The sequence below is a fragment of the Procambarus clarkii genome, chromosome 11 (assembly GCF_040958095.1).
Source record: "Procambarus clarkii isolate CNS0578487 chromosome 11, FALCON_Pclarkii_2.0, whole genome shotgun sequence".
NCBI lineage: Eukaryota > Metazoa > Arthropoda > Malacostraca > Decapoda > Cambaridae > Procambarus > Procambarus clarkii.
In genome coordinates this window covers 16,886,038-16,910,653 of record NC_091160.1, presented here as the reverse complement: position 1 = coordinate 16,910,653, position 24,616 = coordinate 16,886,038, and the positions used below count along the sequence as shown (strand labels likewise).

The 24,616-nt window shown below is 41.8% G+C and overlaps 1 protein-coding gene across 1 annotated transcript in view; it reads left to right on the top strand.

Annotated features, from left to right (window-relative positions):
• Positions 1-3,919: 3,919 nt before the first annotated feature.
• The window catches only part of LOC123758542 (uveal autoantigen with coiled-coil domains and ankyrin repeats), a 196,957-nt gene continuing 176,260 nt past the window's right edge, over positions 3,920-24,616 (top strand). The window contains exons 1-4 of the mRNA XM_069322922.1: positions 3,920-3,936; positions 4,351-4,402; positions 4,678-4,885; positions 23,744-23,842. Coding sequence (XP_069179023.1) covers positions 3,920-3,936; positions 4,351-4,402; positions 4,678-4,885; positions 23,744-23,842 — 376 coding nt within the window. The remainder of the gene's footprint in view (positions 3,937-4,350; positions 4,403-4,677; positions 4,886-23,743; positions 23,843-24,616) is intronic.

Genomic DNA, 24,616 nt, shown 5'->3' with positions numbered 1-24,616 from the left:
TGTTGTTTGTTAAGATTTCTCTGGTGATGGTCTGGTTGTGGGAAGAGAGTACATGTTCCTTAATGGAGCCCTGTTGCTTATGCATCGTTAATCGCCTGGAAAGAGATGTTTTTGTCTTGCCTATATACTGAGTTCTTTGAGGCTTACAGTCCCCAAGAGGGCATTTAAAGGCATAGACGACGTTAGTCTCTTTTAAAGCGTTCTGCTTTTTTTGTGGAGAGTTTCTCATGAGTAGGTTGGCCGTTTTTTTTGGTTTTTTAGTAAATCGTCAATTGTATCTTCTGATTTTTGTCTGTAGGGATAACGTTCCTATCAACAATATCTTTCAGGACCCTTTCCTCCATTTAATGAGCTGTGGAAAAGAAGTTCCTGTAAAATAGTCTATATATATAAATATATATATATATATATATATATATATATATATATATATATATATATATATATATATATATATATATATATATATAACATATATATATAATATATATATATATCTATATATATATATAATATATATATATATATCTATATATATATATATATATATATATATATATATATATATATATATATATATATATATATATATATATATATATATTGTCAGGAGACATTTTTCCTGCTCTCTCGTGCAATGAATGAAGTACGAAATTGCATAGTGCACCAGTGATGTGCACCGTGATTCAACTTTCTGTATATAACTTTTCCACAGTCGTGTTGGGTGTCGTTGGACAGCCCATGACATTTGCTAGCCAGTGATGTCATTCTGATCGCTGTATCAGGTCTGTGAAGGAAATTACAGGAGGGAGTTGATTTCAGGGAAATTTTGTACAAGTCAAGTGTAGAGAGGGAGGTATGGGTGGTTAACGGCTGTAGACCACCCCCCCCCCCTATCACGTGTCCACCTCGTGAGAGAAGGGGTAGCGTCATGAGGCAGGTGCGCCATTGGCCAGGGCTCCTGGGCCTCAGGAATGCTGAACCATGATTGGTCAAGACGCTGAGAGGTACCGCATGGTACCCCAGGGGTAGTCTTGGCGAGAAAAAAACGTTCTTACCTAGAACGTTGCTATGAGAGGACGTAATTTTCCGTAGCTAGGCCAAGCATCGGGAAATACCGCCTGCAACGTTACTAAAGTCATGCCTATCATCTTGCTATCTTTCCGTGTGTCGTCCGTAAGAATCCGGTAGTTTGGAAAGTTGCTTGTACCAAACAGTGTGAACTTGTCACCTAGCCGCGTAATTGTGGGACGCCATCTTAGAGCAACTGGACTGAGTGAGGCGGTTAATTATCGGGCTACGAAAGTGACATTTGCTGTCTATCGTATCTGTGCTTGAAGGTACTGCAGTGAGACGTGCTAGAGAAGGTTTCAGTGTTATGAGAGAAACCTTAAAAGTTTAAATTCTGAGTAAAACAAACGAGCAGTGAAGGAGTCCGTCTCGGGTCTCGTGTACCGTGTAACAACGTGTACAATCGTATCCTGGGGTACCGTGTCAAGTGGAAGGGCGTGGTACCGCATCCCTGCTGTTGTGCGCGCACCCTGGTCTGCCTAAGCCGGCGTGTCCGCGCCACCTGGTCTCTGTGTGTGGAGCTAACCCCATGGTCTAGGACCCTGTGCTCCAACTGACCACATGTAGGAAGTGAGGACGCCTACGTCATCATCCAGCAGCAACAGTGGGAGTGTGAGGTTGACGTGTATGGGTGTGTATGTTGCGGGCCAGCATGATTGATGTAAGTACACTGTTTCCGTTTTGGGTAAAAAAACTCTGAAGCTGGGTTCGCCCCCAGTGTTTCGTCTGTCCTCTGTCCCTGTGACCACCTGGTGAGGTGAATGGGAATTGGAGACGTGTGAGTTTACCCTGTTTGCCGTCATCAAGTTGAGGTTGGGCCCAACTGTGATTTTGACGTGTGTGAGGACACCTAGAGTACACACTAGATTAAAGTGAGTTATTTGCTTCTATTTTCTCTATGTGCCGCGTATTTAATTCGCTGTAATTTGATTCCCTTTTTCAGCAGTGAAAGTGGTAACAGGGAGGTTTCCCTTGGTTATAAATTTTACTGTTGTGTTGTGGTAAAGTGTGAATTATTGGTGGATAATTTACTGGGGGAAGTCATTTACAAGTTTTGCCGTGAGTGGCAAGGATGTACTGTGTTGTACTGTGTGTAAACCGTAGACAAGTTTGTCCTTGGTGGAAGGCGTTGTGTACTGTGAAGGATTCCGTGAGCATTAAAGTCAGTTAACGTCACCGGGGGTCACGATTTACTTAACGAGGTCACTTGTTCGTTGATCATTGTGGTGATTAACGTAGAGACGTGTAAAGGCAACAGTCACAGTGAAGTTCACGCAGTTTAGGAATTGTCAAGTAAAGACTAACGTAGTGTTAACGATTTAACTAGCTGTCGTTAATTGATTGATTAACGTAAGGGGTTGACGGTCTGTTATGATCGGAGTCAATTGCGCTGGAATTAAGCTGCTGTAATTCGTTGGACTGATCAGATCTGTCTGCGGACAGAGTGATTAAGCACTCGTAGCTAATTAAAGATAATTAGTAACCGCCACTTAGTGAATTCACCAGGTGTTGATGTTGTTGTTTACACGGAGTATTGGAACATTGTGTGTGGTACAGTAGTCTACCCTCGTTAAAGTAATCTTGTCGTAAGACCGGAAGAGAACTGTCAGTTGAGAGACAGTAGGCTTTGTCAATACTCGTCTGAATTAATAGGCTGTTGTATTCAGTAATTAATTGGGAATTACTCACCGAATGCTTGACTTTCAAGTTGATGTAATTAATTGATTTACGAGTTATTGCTGCCATTTAAGTGTCGTTGAGACACGTGTGTGTTAACGTAATTGTTTAAATTCAATTAGAGTAACTTTTGTTGTTGATTGTCCTGAGAGACAAGTGTTAACGTAAGATTTTTATAAGGGGTTATCATTCTTAGATTAACCGCCTTGTTACTTGGTACCTCGTTGTGGGCAGCGAGCGCCAGTCAAGTTTTGTGATTAGAGCATTTGTCACCGAGAAGCCGTGACAATATTGATTGCAAGCTTGCGTCACCAGTGGGCACCACTTTGTTCAGTTAGTGTCATTGTTCAGTCAGCGACGACGGGATAAGGAGACCGTGGGTCCATCAGGCTGTTGATTAGCTGTTCTTGAATGTGCCACTGGAGTGACAGTAAAGTAACGTAAATTCACTGTGTAGTAGTTTTAGTTTTTTTGTGAATAAATTGTTTGTTATAGAAAACAATCTTTTACGTCAAACCTTCCAATATTACTGCCCCACATTTTATGTTCTGCAACGCTTTGCCTGCTTATGTTCATATTAAGTCTGTATCTGAAGCTCGAGCCCATTGCACAGCACCACACTCCTATAAATAAGAAGTGAGAATCCGTCGGCAACCCTTCATTAGTTTGTTAACTAGGAGGAGCCAGCGACCTAAGTGACAGGTGTTACCCGTGTGGTTTCGCTTGGCGGTTTGCTCCCGCGGTCCTATGATCTTAGGCTTTAAGATTAAATATCTGCCACTGGCAGCTCTTGCTGTTTAAGGTCTGCCTCTCTTGCGAGGTAGTTACGATTAACGTAACATCAATAGGACTTAATTCTTTTGATAATTGTCAAAGAAAAAAAATCTCACATATATATATATATATATTTATATAATCTATTATATTTGTTGAATGTTACCGAAAGAGTGAGATCGTTGACTCTAGCATGAATCTTTTCTATTTTCCTTAGATTTTTCCTCGCTTGAGAAGGAAGTTGAAAATTAACTCTCCAAAATTCATTTTTTAGAGTTTCATTTGGCCTGACGCTAAATAAAACGTTTAAGATACGTTTCCTTAACTCTTGTTGACAATCTCAAAGGCAGAGCTGGAATGATTTAAAATTGTCTTGCTGCATGTTATGTACCCAAGGATGAGCTTAAGGAGAAGGTGAGTAAGTAAGTAATTATCAAAAGAAGGCAGGTGAATATAAGTGAAAATTAAGTAGTAAGGCATGCATTCCCAAATAGTAGGAGATTGTGCCATGGTCCAATGGTTGATTGTGCCATGCTTGAAAGCTGTTTAGGCAACTTAGAGGGCAGTGGGGGGAAAACAAATCCCCTGACAACTGCTGAAAGTGTAGGTTGTCACAAAGGCAAATAGGTTATACCACAGTGTGCCGTCGACCTGCTGGTAGATATGGTGTATGGTAAATCGTACTCGCGAGTTTCACTCAGGGCCACGTTCTTTAATTGGTAAAATTGTGTATTGTTAGGTTAGGCTTGATTAGGTTATGCATGGTAAGGTAGCCTGAAATAAAACGTTTAAGATACGTTTCTTTAACTCTTGTTGACAATCTCAAAGGCAGAGCTGGATTGGTGCATGTTATGTACCCAAGGATGAGCTTAAGGAGAAGGTGAGTAAGTAAGTAATTATCAAAATAAGGCAGGTGAATATAAGTGAAAATTAAGTAGTAAGGCATGCGTTTTTTCAGAAAACGTAAGTAGGTTCGACTATACAGCACTTGAAAGGGATAGGAGGATAAGGAGCTGGGGTAGGACAGAGAGAAGGAAGGGTGTTCAACTACTTGAGCTGATGAACTATGGTTCATGCAAGGTTAGGTTTCATATGTTTAACTGCACAAAAAATAGTTATGAACCGTCTTATGTACATAATGAGGTGTATTCACAGATTGACAGCTGCCAGGCTGGGGACGTGAAAGGGGTGGAGAATGCTGTGAAGACCGGAGCTCAGGTGGACCAGTTGACGAAGGAAGGAGAAGACGCTGGTAGAGCCGCCCTCCACCTGGCCTCCGCTGCTGGCCACCTCCCCATTGTAAAGCTTCTCCTCAATTATACAGATAATATTAATATAAGAAGCGGAAGGACAGGAGATGATGGTTCGTGCATAACATTTGTATGTATTCACTAGGGTGATTTTTTAAAAACTCGTATAGAATGAGCCCTTGGATAACTCGTTAGGTTGTAAAACAGTCTTAGGCTGTTAAAGTCTGTAAAACAGACTTCTTCTTCATCTTATTTTTTCCCTGCGAATATGTGTGAGTAGTTATGTAAGTGTGAGAGCTACGCTCGTGGTGTCTCGTCTTCCCAGCACTCTGTCATTTAACTCTTCAAAATTTCTGACTGTTTTGGCCTCCACCGCTTTCTCACTTAACTTGTTCCAACTGTCCACCACTCTGTTTGCGAAAGAAAACTTTCTATTATTTTTTCGGGACCTTTGTTTCCTTAGCTTGAATCTGTGATCTCTTGTTCTTGAAATTGTTGATGTCAGGAATTCCTGTTTGTCTATTCGGTCGATTCCTGTTAATTTATAAGTGGAGATCATATCAGCTTTTTTCTTCTGTCTTCTAGTTTTGTCATAACTAACGCCTCTAGTCTCTCCTCGTAATTCTTGTCTTTTCAGTTCTGGAATCCATTTTGTAGCATTCCGTTGCACCTTTTAAAGGTTATTGACGTGCTTCTTGATATTTGGGCACCATACAACTGCTGCATATTCCAATTTTGGTCTCACATAAATCCTGAGCAGTTTCTTTAGTATTTCACCATCCATATAATTCAAAGCAAGTCTGAAGTTGGAAAGCAACGCATGCGCTCTCTTAAAATGTGCTTTATGTGTTCCTCTGGTGACAGTTTACCATACAAAACAACCCTTAAATATCTCTCTTTGTTAGAGTTCATTAACTCCTTTCCACATAATTTGTAAGTTGCGTGTGTGATATATTTTCTCCGATTCCACATTCCAATAACATGACATTTATTCACACTGAATTCCATTTGCCACTTGACGCTCCAAGCACTTATTTTATCTCAAGAAATTTGAAGGGCTTGAGAATCATCTAGGTTTCCTTTCTTCCCCAGGACCTGAGCACCATCAGAAACTTGTTCATATAATTTTGTATTCCTTCTGGTAAATGGCATTTATGTTGACAATGATTATTACTGGTGCAAGAAGTGAACCCTGTGATACTCCGCTAGTAATACTCCTCCAGTCAGAAAACTGCCTCAGATTATCGCCCTCATCTTTCTGTCAGTTAGAAAAAATTGCATTCATGTTAGAAGTCTCCCTGTCACCCCCTCCAGCATGTTCCAGTTTCCAAAACAACCTCTTGTGTTGGACTGTGTCAAAAGCTTTTTTTTTTTTTAGGTCCAGATATACACAGGTAACGCAACCATCTCTTTCTTGTAGAATCTCTGTTGCTTTATCATAAAAACTAAGTAAATTTGTTACATAGGATCTTCCTGTTTGAAAATCATACTGTATATCTTTTATATATATATAACAAATTCATTAGTCTCCAGGTGATCTGCCCATTTGGTTTTAACTATTTGTTCTAGTGTTTTGACTATCACGCTTGCTAGTGATACGAGTCTAAAATTTAGAGGGTCTTCCCAGAAACTAATTTTATAGAATGTAACTATGTTTTCCTTTTCCAAATAACTACTAAAATTTCTGCGGACAAAGATATATGGAATATAAATTGAAGTGGAATGCTTAGCTCAGCTGCACATTCTCTCGGTACCCAAGGTGAAACTCCATCTGGTCCAACAGCTTTATTTCTTCCTAGCTCCTTGAGTAAATTTTCCTCTTCGTCTCGTGACACTTCTATGTACTCTATTGTATTTTCTGGCACTAGCATTGTGTCTGGCACACTGAAAACCTCATTGTGCACAAACACATTTTGGAACTGTTCGTTTAGGTGTTTTACACATTTCTTTTTAATTCTCAATGAACCTGTTTCCCAGTCTCAATCACTGGATTTTATCCTTTACTTGTAGTTTGTTTTTAATGAATTTATAGAAAATACCTGGGTCTGTTTTAATTTGTCCGCTGCTTTCTCAAAGTTCCTTTCTGGCTCTCTCCTCACTGCTGTGTATTTGTTTCTTGCTTGTTTGTAGTGCTGCTGTGTTTGAGGGCTTGGCCTCTTCATATATTTTACCCATTTTTATTGTCTTTTCCTCTCGCAGTTTCTGTTGAACGAATCCTGTTTTCTTGTTCTTATAATTCACCGAATTTCGCAGTCATCTCATTTATACACAGATAAATCACACTTAACGTTATGTATCAGTGAGAAAATTCGTAGTAGCCGTGATCTTGCCTAACAAGTCTTCCCAATTAAATTTATTAAAAAATGTCCAAGTTCTCCATAGTGTTCTCTCTTAAAATCAAGTTTGTCAACTATTTAAATTTCGCCATTCTTTACTAGATTATATTACATAGCATAACTAATTTCCAGCAGAATATGATCACTCTTTTTCAAGGGAGGAAGGTAGTGAATGTCAAATATCTCTTTTCCTTTCCTGGTGAATACTAAATCCAGCAATGATGGAGCATCATATTTTCTCATTCATGTGAGCTGTTTTGCATGTTGATACATGAAAGATTCCAGGATGAGGTTGATGAATCAGACAGTCTAAATATCTTCTGTTCTTGCTTCACAATCCTTCCAGTCTATCGATTTGAAAATGAAGTCTTTATCAACAATCGTGACTTATATTTTTCTACTTGTACAATATTTTCCCTAATGAACATTATAAATCCCTCTCTTTTGTCATCTAGTTCCCCCTTAGTCCATGTATTGCTTGCTGGTGGACAGTATACAGCAATAATTATTACTTTATTGTCCAGACTGCAAATCTCCTGCTCCCTTATGTCTACTTCTCGACGGTTATCAAGCATCAATTCTCTTGCGATTAGCCGTTCCCTTACCAAGATTGTAACACCTCCACCTTTTCTGTCGCGTCTCCATATAGCATTGCCCCTCGGAAATACCACCTCGATTAAACTGTTATACTCCAATTTCGTCTCTGCTAGTGTGACAATATCTGACATTTTAAGCTGTACTATATCACTTCAGCACTTTTGACCTTACCCTCATCTATGTTGGTATACACGATTTTCAGGAACAGGTTTCCCCCTCCTTTGCCTTTCACATTTCATTCCTCTAACGAGTTTGTTGATTTACTTTCGTGTACCATCTCACAGGCTTCCTGATCGTTAGTACCTCGTAGAAAAAATGAATGTCCTTCTTCCTCATTTCTATTCTTATTTAAGCATTTTGCTCCAGCAAGGTTCAGTTTCATCTTCTCTCTGTCTTCCTGAGAAAGGTCTCTTCTTAATGATCATTATTTCCCATCTTCACCATTTTGCAATTTCCTGGCATTCCTAACCACCTCTGCCATTTGCTTCACACTATTCAATGTCATTGTTAAGGGGTGACTCTTACCTTTTACATATTTTTCTATTCTACGAAAATAACTGACATTTTTCTTCATTGACAGGCTTTCCCCTAAACCTACTAATTTCTCAATTATTTTTTCCTCTTCTGATGCTCTGACCACCCTAGATCGTAATCTCCTTTTTTAAACATACAAAAAAATGTATTTACTTCTATCTACAGTGTTCTGTACATTTTACTGCTAATGACCAGCTCTTTTCGAATTGACATGATATCAGATCCTGACTTTTCATTCTGTTCCTGGCCTCCAAACATACTTTTTATGATAGTTTCTTTTTCTTCTACAACTGTGCACATGTTTCTTTCATTTCTTCTTTGCACTTTTAAGAATATCTAGTAACTTCTTTCACTTGAGTTGCACATGGATATTCTTTCAGAAATTCCTTGCCTAAACTCTATCTTTCGGTTTTTCTATATTCAGTTATACTGTACAATTTCTTTTCATTCTTGCCCATTTATGTCTTTATTTATCTCTTCAAATTCACTTCCCTTTAGATCCCGTATCTTATATTCTTTCTCTAGTGCCTTAATTTGTTCTTCCTGCTTCCTTACTTTGTCAGTCACGCTGACAATTTGGTTATCCTGCTGCAACAAACAGTTTGATACAGTATTTACCTGGCTCCTGTGATCTACGTTTCCTTGATCTAAACTAAAAACAAAATCCTATAAAAGCCTGTGGCAAATCTTCAATAATCACTAATATACCTAGAAAATCCCCCTTCCCTCCATCCCCTTTATTTGTGTCTGATTAAAACTTTTGAAGTCTGCCTCCTGTGCTGTCTCCACTGACGATCCAGCCCTATCCAATCATGGCCAATCCGTCATCTTTGTTTTGATTTCGCCTGCTACGGTTCAGAGACCCTGGGCCAAATTTGTTTCCAAATTTGTATAATTTTCGCAGCAATCGCAACTCTCAATCTTTTATCAATGGACCACCATCTGAATAGCTCTTCGGTGTGTCACGACGATGTCCTCCACACACACACACACACGAAACTTGTATACCACATATGTAAGGCCAATCCTGGAGTATGCAGCCCCAGCATGGAGCCCGTACATTGTCAAGCACAAGACGAAGCTGGAAAAAGTTCAGAGGTATGCCACTAAGCTAGTCCCAGAACAAAGAGGCATGTGTTATGCGGAAACGCTGCGTGAACTGCACCTCACTTCACTGGAAAATAGAAGAGCTCGGGTAAACATGATCACATACATTTCTCAGGGGAATTGACAGGGTAGACAAGGATGGATTATTTAACATGGGTAGTACATGCACAAGGGGACACAGGTGGAAGCTGAATACCCAGATGAGCCACAGAGACATTAGAAAGAACCTTTTCAGTGTCAGAGTAGTTAGTAAATGGAATGCACTAGGAAATGATGTAGTGGAGGCTGATTCCATACACAGATTCAAATGTAGATATGATAGAGCCCAGTAGGCTCAGGAATCTGTACACCAGATGATTGACAGTTGAGAGGCAGGACCAAAGAGTCAAAGCTCAACCCCCACAATCACACACACACAGATGTTTGGGGGCCTCGTAGCCTGGTGGATAGCGCGCAGGATTCGTAATTCTGTGGCGCGGGTTCGATTCCCACACGAGGCAGAAACAAATGGGCAAAGTTTCATTCACCCTGAATGCCCCTGTTACCTAGCAGTAAATAGGTACCTGGGAGTTAGTCAGCTGTCACGGGCTGCTTCCTGGGGTGTGTGTGTGTGTGTGTGTGTGTGGTGTGAAAAAAAAGAAAAAAAAGTAGTTAGTAAACAGTTGATTGACAGTTGAGAGGCGGGCCGAAAGAGCAAAGCTCAACCCCCGTAAAAACACAACTAGTAAACACAACTAGTAAACACAGACAAACACCTGCTGGATCTGGATGTTAGAAAGGCTGTTGGTCCAGATGGGATCTTGCCATGGGTCCTGAAAGAGTGTGCAGAGGAACTTTGCTGGCCACTCTCCATAGTGTATAGTAGGTCACTGGAGATGGAAGACCTACCAGAAATAGTGAAGACGGCGAATGTGGTCCCAATATACAAAAAAAGCGACAGGCAAGAGGCACTGAACTACAGGCCAGTGTCCTTGACTTGTATACCATGCAAGGTGATGGAGAAGATCGCGAGGTAAAACCTAGTAACACATCTGGAGAGAAGAGGCTTCGTGACAAATCGCCAACATGGGTTCAGGGAGGGTAAATCTTGCCTGACTGGCTTAATAGAATTCTTCGACCAGGTGACAAAGATTAAGCAACAAAGAGAAGGCTGGGCTGACTGCATTTTCTTGGATTGTTGGAAAGCCTTTGACACGGTACCGCATAAGAGGCTGGTACGTAAGCTGGAGAGACAGGCAGGTGTAGCTGGTAAGGTGCTCCAGTGGATAAGGGAGCATAAGCAATAAGAAGCAGAGAGCTACGGTGAGGGGTGAGACCTTAGATTGTCTTGAAGTCACCAGTGGAGTCCCACAGGGCTCTGTACTCGGTCCATGTGGGAACCGACCTGTGAGATTTATATTGATTTAATTTATATGAATTTATATTTACGTTAATTTATATACTTCGATAGCAATTTGTATAATGATAAGTGGACTGTATTTCTGCAATAATCTCATAATCTCACAAATCGATCCTCTACACATTAGGGGGGGGTTTATATTAATTTAATTTATATATATGCAGCCAATCAAACTACAGTATTAGACTACATACATTGAAGAGGTTCCTTATCTTATAGTACAGCAGGTTAGTCCACCAGGTATAACTAGGGTGTAGACACAACATTTTCCCTCTTTGAGGTAGCTTCCATCACCCTGGTAACTGATGCACAAAGCATGCTTCCTCGTCTTGACCTGTCAAAAGGGCGCTAGCTGTAAAGCCAGAATCCTATATATGACAGGTATATCAGAGAAAATACTGTACATGGAACAATGAAGACCTGGCTTAATTACCTTTAGTTTGAGGCTACCACGTGCTCTAACCGGGGCACCCTATATAATGACATTAATGGCCATAAATGAAAGATACATGGGTTTTGGAAGAACACTTAACTTGATTTGTTGACAGCGTGTTGATAATGGTACACCTTTGGTTTCCATAACACTACGTCCAAGTAAAATTAACAGGAGCCGAATTTGCTCCCGTGAGCCTCTGGTCTCAGTATAAACAATGGCAATGTCTAACACTCCATACTACTGACGCTACTGGCCGACATTGTCCAGATATAATAGGAGCCAAATTTGCTCCACGCGTCTCGGAGGTGACAATAACAATGGCTGCCCCTCCTTCCTCACCCTGACGCCTGGCTTACATTGTCCAGATGACAGAAAGTGATAGAAGGGTCACATTTACTCTACTTTAATATTGATAATTAAGTTAATTTATATGAGATGTTTTATGATGGCAAAGTCCAAAGACTAATGTATTTAAGAATAATTCCCACCATAATAGGTGGTGAATATAATAGTATGTGGTGATGATATCCCGTTTTCTTTAGACGGTAATTCCACTACAAGTTACGTTTTCTATGGGTTAACTTGTTTATACAACACAGCTATTATCTGTCTGTATGATATTAAATGGTGTCGGATTTTCCGACATAATTCCCCTGGGGCTGCTCACGGGTCGAAGTCCTCTTTAGAACAGACAAACACCGATACTCCTCCTTCGAATTATTTGATTAATTTGATGTTAGTAGTTAGTAATCACACATTTGTGCGTCTGTTCGTACAGGACGGATGTCCCGTACTAGAGTTGCAGGGGTTAGAAGTCTATTGCGATTTCATTTCCCTGTTAACTCTTGAAAGGCTAATATTCAAGCCTAATTACATATTATTTAACCCAGAAGACTGAATGTAATCAAGTACTACAGTCAAGTATGATTCAGGGACTACAGTGAGATCAGTGACATAGATATAACTTGAAGTTTGTTCAGGTAACTGGTCACTGATATATAAACACTGAGGCCCATGGAATACATCTTGATTAAATAATAAATGTATCAAATCAGTCATAAGATTTATTGGGGTTTAATTTAGTTAATTGATTCAGAAGATTGAATAGCTCATCATTAAAGTAAAGTATGGTTCTGAGACTGCAGTGGGTTCAGTGACATTGGTCGCAGTGACTTGTAGCTGTTTTAGGCTACTGTTCACTGATTTGCCACTGAGGCCTCATGAACTCATCTTCAGCTTTAAATGATGATACTAACATCAACCTCTGTTGGTATAGTCAGCTGTAATCTCCTTAGTATAATGCTACTGGAGAAATATAATCAGCTGACAAATTTAGATTTCTATTGGTATTGTTTATCTGCAGGCATAGGTCGCCTCAGGCTTGATACTGGGCCTGAGAGTAATTTACCTCCTGCAGAGTTTAACATGGTTATGCCCTGATATTTAGTAGGGCTACCGATGAATCGATGACAATAGTCTGTCCCTACAAGGAGACCGAAGTCGGTGAGGTGATCAGACTTAATATTATCTGCCAATTTTATTCCTCTATTTCTCAGGAATTTGGCTGTTGCTCTCAGACCTTGAACTTGTAGGTCTACTGGTATTTTGTCCACCACAATGGCTTGTACTCGACAGACGTACCTGCCTAAACGTACTGATGGTTGTACCACCTGGTAGACTTGAGGTCCTGCATCTGTTACAAACCCTGAGATATTTAATGACATCTGGGTTACAGGCCTTAATTGTAGTTCATCTGCCAACTTTTTAGTGATATATGTTCTCTGGGATCCTTGGTCAAACAACCCACGGGTATGGACCTTGGCCCTCTTATTCAGGATGGTAATTTGGGCAGTAGGCAAAGTCGTATTACCTTTAGACTTTGCCGATTGGACACTCTTTGTTGGTTGCACCTTGCAGTACTGTACTGAGGTGGGAATGCTATCTTCCACCTTGGGGTTTGGCGACGTTGTTTTGGTGTCTCTGCACAATGCTGCATGGTGCTGACCTTTGTTACACCTATTACAGGTGTGTAATTGGGTCTCACAGTCCTTGATGTTATGTTTCCTGAGGCACCTCGTGCAATGTTGCAAATCTTTGAGTCGCTCAACACGGGCGTCACTATCAGGAAAATTAGGGCAGTGGTACATTGAATGTTTCTCATTGCAGAACAAACATGTTCCATAGCTTCCAGTACCCTTTGGTGTCACGTTCTTGGATGACACAGTAACTATAGGCTTGGAGGGTCCCACTGCATATACGCCCACACTGCTACTGTTCCACTTTGGTGTTGAATTATATTGTCTAGATTGATTTGGAGTACCTTTGGTACTCTGTGGTTTACTATTATTGGTTTCTGAGGGTTTACTTGGTGGTTTTAATTTGTCATGTGTTCGTAATTGATGAACTACTGACTTTAAACCTTCAGATATTTCACTCATAGATAAGATGCTTTTATTGTAATGAGCACTCATTTGTCTCAATATGTCCCTAGGTATTTTCTCCTGGACAATTATTTTCAAGACCCACTCAGCCCCGTTTGTATCTGCTGTCAGGCTGAGGGCATTGATCAATGATTCTATCTCCAGCTTGAAGACTTGGAGTGAATCAGCTGAAGCCTCCGGTGGGGATAAATGCAACAGCTCATGAACTAAATGTGATGTTCTTACTTCTGGATCAGCATAATTATCCTTGAGGAGTTTTACTGCCAGATCATAGCCGTCATTAGTTAATCTCAGATGGGATACTACTGTTTTAGCCTCACCTGATAATTGGCCTTGCAAATAAGAGAATTTACTACTCTTTGGTAAAGATTGTTTTGAGTCTACAAGGTCAACGAATTTGTTCCAAAATTCGTCCCAATCTTCCTCATCTTTTCCTGAGAAAGTGGGTAAATTAATTGGAGGGAGTCGAGCTTCTGCTTGACTCGTATTAGATGCAACTGTTGTTGTTGTTGCTGTAGTTGTTGCCTTGTTCTGGGCAATTAATTTGACATAAGGCTGTAACGTGGCCTGAGTGTGATCTTCATAATTCGCAAGATCAACCATAATGTCGTCTATTTCTGTTTCTGATAAATTAGTGTTGGCAAGTTCAGCCACATATGTTGCTATTTGGCATTTGATTTGCTCAAATTTACCTGCAGCTGCTTGATAATAGCTTTCCAGGTCAGCATAATCAACTTGAGATTGTTGTGACAAATCTTCACATTTCTTGATCTGTCTTGTTAAGTGGCCTTTAAGACCTGCAAGGGTTCTTTTCATTCTCCCTGCATTATCCATACTGGCTAGTTGGTGAAGCCTTGTGGGACTTGTACTTGGGCTGCTCATAATACTGAACAAGCTCTAATGGTAGCCTAGGGTAAAATGCACTCACTAGGCAATAATCCTACCTCTGCTAGAGGTTAGCACTTAAAATTAATACACATTATATATATACAATCATACACACTAATGATTTGAGTGATAAACCAGTGTCACTGGAAGTACCTTTAGGTTAGCTCTTCTATATCACCCTAGGATGGAATAGACACTAATTAATCACTCAAAAGTGTAATGATCATAAGTAAATTATTATATATACAACTCAACTCGAGTTGATAAAAATTACACCCAAAATAGGGTCTGGACCATTCATTAATGATGTTAGGTTATTCAATATAGTACAACTGACTATGGTAATAATGGGACTAGGATGAACGATAATAGTTCAACTAGTCAATGGTAAATATCCTACCCTGTTGTGGGTTGGCAATTAGTAAATATTATACTGTGATCACTAGTGCAATTTATATTAAATAATTCTCTATTTTGGAGAAATAATATACACAATTATTGATAATAGCCCCTTAATTAGCCTCTATGAAACTTCTAATGTTATCTAGAAGTATTAAATATTATTAGTGACCTCGCGAAATAAAGTCCACAAAATTCGTAGATAATCTCTCGTGAAATTTAACACCACAAAATCCGTGAACAATCTTGCGAGGACACAGCCACTAATTTGGCTGGCTTCTATATTAGCGCTGTCATTTCCCAGAATAACACGCCACCAAATCTGTGGATGTACATGAAACCGCTGACTAAGGCTTAACTGGGCTGAGGGAGGCTCCTGAGCTCCCTCGAGGCTACGCTGCCGTCTTTGACTGGCTTTGTTTAAATCACACTGCACTAGTTATTTAATGAATCCACTGGTTAACTGGTTCATCCGGTACTAAGATGACTAAATGTGGGTTCAAAGGACCGAATATTCCGGTTCCGAAGGTCCAAATAATGTGGGAACCGACCTGTGAGATTTATATTTATTTAATTTATATGAATTTATATTTACGTTAATTTATATACTTCGATAGCAATTTGTATAATGATAAGTGGACTGTATTTCTGCAATAATCTCATAATCTCACAAATCGATCCTCTACACATTAGGGGGGGGGTTTATATTAATTTAATTTATATATATGCAGCCAATCAAACTACAGTATTAGACTACATACATTGAAGAGGTTCCTTATCTTATAGTACAGCAGGTTAGTCCACCAGGTATAACTAGGGTGTAGACACAACATTTTCCCTCTTTGAGGTAGCTTCCATCACCCTGGTAACTGATGCACAAAGCATGCTTCCTCGTCTTGACCTGTCAAAAGGGCGCTAGCTGTAAAGCCAGAATCCTATATATGACAGGTATATCAGAGAAAATACTGTACATGGAACAATGAAGACCTGGCTTAATTACCTTTAGTTTGAGGCTACCACGTGCTCTAACCGGGGCACCCTATATAATGACAATTAATGGCCATAAATGAAAGATACATGGGTTTCGGAAGAACACTTAACTTTATTTGTTGACAGCGTGTTGATAATGGTACACCTTTGGTTTCCATAACACTATGTCCAAGTAAAATTAACAGGAGCCGAATTTGCTCCCGTGAGCCTCTGGTCTCAGTATAAACAATGGCAATGTCTAACACTCCATACTACTGACGCTACTGGCCGACATTGTCCAGATATAATAGGAGCCAAATTTGCTCCACGCGTCTCGGAGGTGACAATAACAATGGCTGCCCCTCCTTCCTCACCCTGACGCCTGGCTTACATTGTCCAGATGACAGAAAGTGATAGAAGGGTCACATTTACTCTACTTTAATATTGATAATTAAGTTAATTTATATGAGATGTTTTATGATGGTAAAGTCCAAAGACTAATGTATTTAAGAATAATTCCCACCATAATAGGTGGTGAATATAATAGTATGTGGTGATGATATCCCGTTTTCTTTAGACGGTAATTCCACTACAAGTTACGTTTTCTATGGGTTAACTTGTTTATACAACACAGCTATTATCTGTCTGTATGATATTAAATGGTGTCGGATTTTCCGACAGTCCAATCCGGTTTCTGATATACGTAAATGATCTCCTGGAGGGTATTGACTCATTTCTCCCAATGTTTGCTGACAATTCCAAAATTATGAGAAGGATTAAGACCAAGGAGGACTACTTGAGGCTTCAAGAAGACCTAGACAAGCTGAAGGAATGGTCGAACAAATGGTTGTTAGAGTTTAACACAAGCAAATGTAATGTAATGAAGATAGGTGTAGGGAGCAGGAGGCCAGATACAAGGTATCATCTGGGAGATGAAATTCTTCAAGAGTCAGAGAGAGAAAAAGACTTGGGGGGTTGATATTATGCCAGACCTGTCCCCTGCAGCCCATATCAAGAGGATAACATCAGCGGCATATGCCAGGTTGGCCAATATAAGAACGGCATTTAGAAACTTGTGTAAGGAATCATTCAGAACTTTGTATACCACATCTGTCAGACCAATCCTGGAGTATGCAGCCCCAGCATGGAGTCCATATCTAGTCAAGGATAAGATTAAACTGGAAAAGGTTCAAAGGTTTGCCACAAGACTAGTACCCGAGCTGAGAGGTATGAGCTACGAGGAGAGACTACGGGAATTAAACCTCACTTCGTTGGAAGACAGAAGAGTTAGGGGGGACATGATCACCACATTCAAGATTCTCAAGGGAATCGACAGGGTAGACAAAGACAGGTTATTCAACACAAGGGGCACACGCACTAGCAGACACAGGTGGAAACTGAGTGCCCAAATGAGCCACAGAGATATTAGAAAGAACTTTTTAGTGTCAGAGTGGTTGACAAATGGAATGCATTAGGAAGTGATGTGGTGGAGGCTGACTCCATACACAGTTTCAAGTGTAGATATCATAGAGCCCAATAGGCTCAGGAACCTGTACACCTGTTGATTGACAGTTGAGAGGCGGGACCAAAGAGCCAGAGCTCAACCCCCACAAGCACAACTAGGTGAGTACAACTAGGTGAGTACACACACACACATACACACACTGCTTATCTCCCCAACACCTCCCTTGACCCCTCTGACCCCACTGCATTCAAATTCATCCCACATTCCAAGGACCCCCACATCACCTCAACCCCCAAAACCCGTCCAACCCTCATCCCCTCAACCCCTAAAACCCACCCAGCCCTCATCCCCTCAACCCCCAAAACCCATTCAGCCCTCAACCCTCCTCATCCCCTCTCCTTCCATGTGACCCCCCATCCTTGCGAGGGGGGTGGGAGGTTCCCCCCACTCCCTTTATCCTTCCCCCTCCCAACCTCTGAACCTATATCTGACTCCCAACCCTACTTTATCTCCTAACCCCTCAATGCCTATCAGACCCTCCCTAATCATCAGACCCAGTATGCCCTTCCTACTCCAGACCTACCTACCCAGGCCCTACCCCAGACCTTCCTTCTTACCTTCCTAGATGCCCAGCCCCCATTAGCCCCCCAAGCACCCCTACCGACCCCTTTCACCCCCGGATCCCCCCGGATACCCCCCCCCCCCGATCCCACCCCCGCCCCCCAGTCATCCCCCAGACACCCCCTAGATCCCCCAGGTCCCCCACCCCCACCCCCAGTCACCCCCCCAGACACCCCCCAGATCCCCCCAGACCCCCGGAGAAAGGGAGAACTCTGGTACAAGAGTTTCCATGAAGAATCTCAAGGTTTGGTACACCAATGTTGACGGGGTATATAATAAAGCAGAAGAGATAAAAGAAAGAGTGAGTGAGGCAGATCCTGACATAGCTGCAATTGTGGAAACTAAAATTAATGACATGATCTCAGATGCAATCTTTCCAGAGGGCTACCAGGTGATAAGAAAAGAGAGGACACAGAGACAGGGAGGGGGAGTGGCACTCCTAATAAAGCGGAAAGGAAGTTTGAAGACCTGGGAAATCGGGTTACCAATGAGTGCACAAGCATCATACGTGGAACTCTGACAGTAGATGGGAGGAAGATTGTGATCTTGGTAATCTACAATCCCCCACCAAACAGTAGAAGACCCAGGCAGGAGTATGATGACAACAACAAGGCATGTATAGATGAACTGCAGAAGGCAGCAACACTAGCCCACAGAATGAGAGCGAAGCTTGCTGATCATGGGGGACCTAAATCATGGAGAGATAAATTGGGAATCAAGGAATCCCCATGGAGGGGACGAAACGTGGGGAGCAAAATTAGTAGATGTTATAGACAGGAATTTGCTAACACAACATGTGAAGGAAGACACAAAGGAAAGAGGAAGAGATGCACCGAGCCTATTAGACCTGATTTTCACTCAGAACGTAGAAGATATCGAGAATTTAGAGCATGAAATACCTCTAGGGGCCAGTGACCATTGTGTGCTAGTCTTTGACTATATGATGGAATTCAAACTTATGACCATGGGACAAGAGCTCTGGGAAAGGAGAGATGACTACAGGAAAGGGGGACTATAAGAGGATAAGGGACTATCTGGGTGAAGTGCAGTGGGAGGAAGAAATTAGAGGAAAAACAGTCCAAGATATGATGGATTTAGTCACAGAAATGCCAGGAGGCCGAAGAGAGATTTATACCAACAGTAAAGGGAAAAAATAAGAAGGAATATAATAACCCATGGTTTAACAGACAGTGTCAGGAAGTAAAAATGGCCAGCAGGCGGGAGTGGAGGAAGTACAGAAGACAAAGGACAGAGGACAACAGGATCAGATACAACAGAGCTAGGAACGATTACATTAACATAACACGAACATCGGAAAGGGACTATGAGAACAATATTGCAATCAAAGCGAGAAAACAACCTAAGTTACTACACAGCCATATAAGAAGAAAAATGTCGGTGAACGACCAAGTGACAAGACTAAGGAAAACAGAGGGGGCATACACTGAAAGTGACAAGGAAATCTGCGAGGTACTGAATGCCAGTTTCCATGGAGTGTTCACTACCGAGCCTCAGAAGCTCCCATTGTTGGAAGGGTTTACCCTAGATGAAAGACTATCAGATATAGAGGTGACAGCAGAGGAGGTAATGAAACAGTTGACAACTCTAAATGCAACTAAAGCAGTTGGACCAGACAAAGTATCACCGTGGATGCTAAAAGAGGCAGCGCAGGCTCTCAGCGTGCCTCTGGCAATGATCTTTAATGAGTCACTTATGTCGGGAGAATTGCCCAGTTGCTGGAAGAAGGCAAATGTCGTACGATCTTCAAGAAAGGTGATAGGGAGGAGGCACTTAACTATAGACCTGTATCACTAACAAGTATTCCCTGTAAAATACTGGAAAGAATAATTAGGCTACGACTGGTTGCACACCTGGAGAACGTTAGGTTTGCGAACAAACATGAACATGGGTTCTGGACAGGGAAATCGTGCCTAACAAACCTTCTGGAATTCTATAATAAAATAACGAGGATAAGACAGGACAGAGATGGTTGGGCGGACTGCATATTTCTGGACTGCCAAAAAGCCTTTGATACAGTACCGCACATGAGACTGCTGTTCAAACTTGAGAGGCAGGGGGGGGGTGGGGGGAAAGGTCCTAGCATGGATAAGGAACTACCTAACAGGAAGGATCCAAAGAGTTACGGTAAGGGGCGAGAAGTCAGACTGGCGAACAGTAACAAGTGGAGTACCACAAGGATCGGTGCTGGGACCAATTCTTTTTCTAGTATATATTAACGACATGTTTACAGGAGTAGAGTCCTATATGTCGATGTTTGCGGATGACGCAAAGTTGATGAGAAGAGTTGTGACAGATGAGGATTGCAGGATCCTCCAAGAGGACCTGAACAGGTTGCAGAGAAGGTCAGAGAAATGGCTACTGGAATTCAACACAAGCAAATTTAAACTTATGGAAATGGGACTAAGAGATAGGAGACCAAAGGGAGAGTACACAATGAAAGGGGACAACCTACCTGTGACGAAGCGAGAAAAAGACCTGGGTGTGGACGTAACACCTAATCTATCTCCTGAGGCACATATAAATAGGATAACGAGAGCAGCGAACTCTCACTGGCAAAAGTTAGAACATCATTCAAAAACCTAAGTAAGGAGGCATTTAGGGCGCTTTACACTGCCTACGTGAGGCCAGTCTTAGAGTATGCTGCCTCATCATGGAGTCCCCATCTGAAGCAGCATATAAAGAAACTGGAAAAGGTTCAGAGGTTTGCAACGAGACTCGTCCAAGAGCTACGAGGGATGGGGTATGAGCAGCGCCTGCGGGAACTGTGCCTTACGACACTAGAAAGAAGGGAGAGGGGGGGACATGATAGGAACGTATAAAATACTCAGAGGGATTGACAGCGTGGACATAGACGAAATGTTCACACGGAATAGTAACAGAACGAGGGGACTTGGGTGGAAGCTTGAAACTCAGATGAGTCACAGCGATGTTAGGAAGTTTTCTTTTAGCGTGAGAGTAGTGGGAAAATGGAATGCACTTAAGGAACAGGTTGTGGAAGCAAATACTATTCATAATTTTAAAACCAGATATGATAGGGAAATAGGAGAGGAGTCATTGCTGTAAACAACCGATGCTCGAAAGGCGGGATCCAAGAGTCAATGCTCGATCCTGCAGACATAACTAGGTGAGTACACACACACATGCACACACACATTAGGGGGCCTGGTATCCTGGTGGATAGCACGCAGGTTTCGTAATTGTGTGGCGCAGGTTCGATTCCCGCACTAGGCAGAAACAATTGGGCAAAGTTTCTTTCACCCTGAATGGCCCTGTTACCTAGCAGTAAATAGGTACTTGGGAGTTAATCAGCTGTTACGGGCTGCTTCCTGGGGTGTGTGTGTGGTTAGGAAAAAAAAAGTAGTTAGTAAACAGTTGATTGACAGTTGAGAGGCGTGCCGAAAGGGCAAAGCTCAACCCCGCAAGCACAACTAGGTGAATACACACACACACATACACATACACACACGCAGTGTGTGTGTGTGTTTGTTTGTGTAAGGGGGGAGCCGGTGGCCGAGCGCACAGCACGCTGGGAACGTGAACCTGTGGTCCGGGGTACAATCCCGGGTGCCGGCGAGAAACGATGGGCAAAGTTTCTTTCTTTCTTGCCCCTGTTACGTAGCCTGGGAGTTAGTCAGCTGCCACGGGCTGCTGGGTGTGTGTGTGTGTGTGTGTGTGTGTGTGTGTGTGTGTGTGTGTGTGTGTGTGTGTGTGTGTGGTGTGGAAAAAAAATAGTATTAGTAGAAGAAACAGTTGATTGACAGTTGAGAGGTGGACCGAAAGAGCAGAGCTCAACCCCGGCAAGCACAACCAGGTGAACACACACACACACACACACACCCAGAGACACACACACACACACACACACACACACACACACACACACACACACACACACACACACACACACACACACACACACACACACAGTGGTCCGGAAGGCGGAGTCCATGAGCTAATAGTTCGATCCTGTGTAACATCTATTTAGTTTTTATAATAGAGCTAAAGAGATACTACAGGAAAGAGGTGGTTGGGTTGACTGTGTCTGCTTTGACCTAAAAAAGGCTTCTGATAGAGTCCCACTCAAGAAGCTGTTTTGGAAAGTGGAACATGATGGAGGGGTGACAGGGACACTTCTGACATGAATGAAATTTTTTCTGACTAACCTGTTCTCTTACAAATTACGTCTGAATTTGGCCCTTTGCTGGTATGACCAAAAATGGACGTAATTTAAAATGAAAAAACTTAAAATAAAATTGGGATTTTTTCCAAAACAGTAAGTTAAGGGTCCTTTGGTAGGTTAGGAGGGCAGGAAATTGTCCTAAACTTTCAAAATGTCATGGAAAACGTTAATTGAAAGTGTCCTCTCCTAACCTAACAGACTAAGCTGGAGGCCACAAACAGAAAACGGGACAGTACAACACTTTTATGAGCCGATTTCATTCCAAATTACGTCCTCTTTTAACCATAGTGCGCATACGAGCGAAAAGCGACATTATTTTTAAGAGGACGGGTTGTACCATCAGAGACACTGTATTTGATGGAGTAGTGTTAATATCGGAGTACCAAAGCGTTTTGTGGGAAATATTAGAGGGGCGGGTCCCAAGCCTGCACACAGAAATAACATCACATGAGACCAGAAGGCATGGCAGGATATGCAGAATACCTCTGTTGAAGAGCAGAGGTGCAATAGGTACTCTGAGAGAGAACTCTATGAACATCAGAGGCCCGAGACTGTTCAACACGCTTCCACTACGCATAAGGGGCATAACTGGCCGACCCCTCACAGTGTTCAAGAGAGAGAGAACATGATAAGCACCTCCAAAGGATACCTGATCAACCAGGCTGTGATTCTTACGTCAGGCTGCAAGCAGCCGTGTCCAACAGTCTGGTTGATCAGTCCAGCAACAAAGAGGCCTGGTCGACGACCAGACCGCGGGAACGCTAAGTCCCGAAACTAACTCAAGGTAACCTCAAGGTAAGAAAAGGGTTCAGTTGTTGCACCAGTAATGTTCATCGTCTACATAACCGATCTACAAAGGAATACAGAAGTTTCTGAACATGTTTGCGGATGATACTAATATACTGGAGAAGACAGGAGACGCAGACGATTGTTATGCCCTTCATATTGATCCATATAAAATAAGTGCTTGGAGAGTAGAGTGGCAAAATAATTCAGCGTGAATAAATGCCATGTTATGGAATGTGGAATCGGATAAAATAGACCATAGACAACTTACAAATTACGTGGAAAGGAATTACATAACTCTAATAAAGAACGAGACGTAGAGGTGGTTTTGGATAGTAAGTTGTCGCCAGAGAAACACAAAGAACATTGTGAGAGGAGTGACGGATAGTTCTGTCGTCGCTCTTTATTCATCTTCAACAACCTTTCCCTATTGAGAGAATGAAGAGCAATATCGCACTAATCTATGGAAATAATAAACCAAAATTTGTTTAAAACATGAAGAAATGTAGACTGTATGTTTCCATCAAAACTTCCAGATCCTCTTCCTCTTCACTGCTGAAGAGTATCCCGGGTTGGGATTGAAATATACCGTCGACATTTCCTCACGTTTTCAAAAATAGTTGGTTATTATTACCCTATTATGTTTATATGCCTACTCCCCCTGTTCCAAAATATTAAAAATCTAAATGATAACACAATTTTGCGGATTATAACTGTTTTTTGCCTTTCCTCTAAACATTTGTTTCGGGGGCATCAGCTGAAGCCTTATTCCCGATAACTTTGTGTTGTCAGGAGGGACGCCGCTGCACCTGGCGGCCGAGGCGGGCCACCCCCACGTCATCAAGTTCCTCATCACAAACGGAGCTCATCGGGAAGCCCAAGACAACAGAGGTAAGGCTTGCTTGTGTCGTTTGGTTAAGTATGTCTGCGAGGGCTCAATACAACCCCGCCTCATAGTTAAGAAAGAATGTTTGTCTGTCCAAAGTTGGTGACCTGATGCTTGGGGTTGGCCTCATTCAACTTCGAATGGGTAATGGTCCAGGGTTCGTAATAGCCACTGGGCCATCATCATTATTATTTTTTTTTTAAATATTAGCACTCATAGAGATCGCCATGCAATTTTATCGGTCAAGTGTGGTTCCCATGGAGTTTTCAGTGCTTCGTACTAATATATTTTCTGCAAGAAGGAGGAGAGGGGAGAACAGAGAAGAGGGAAAGATGAATGACAAAGAGGGGGGGGGGGGATACCCAATGGAAGAGGAATGAAAGTTGCGTGCTGTTGTACCACCGGACCATCACCCTACACAGGCCTCAGCACTCTGCTTTGCATCAAGCAGGCGGAGGTTCAAGTCCCATTTGGAACTTTCCAGAATAATATATATATATATATATATATATATATATATATATATATGTATATATATATATATATATATATATATATATATATATATATATATATGCGAACAAGCCTGAATGGTCCCCAGGGCAATATGCAACTGAAAACTCACATCCCAGAAGTGACTCGAACCCATACTCCCAGGAGCAACGCAACTGGTATGTACAAGACGCCTTAATCCACTTGACCATCACGACTGGACATAATGAGGTGATAGCCGAGGCTATTTGAACCACCCCACCGCCGGCACTCGGATAGTAATCTTG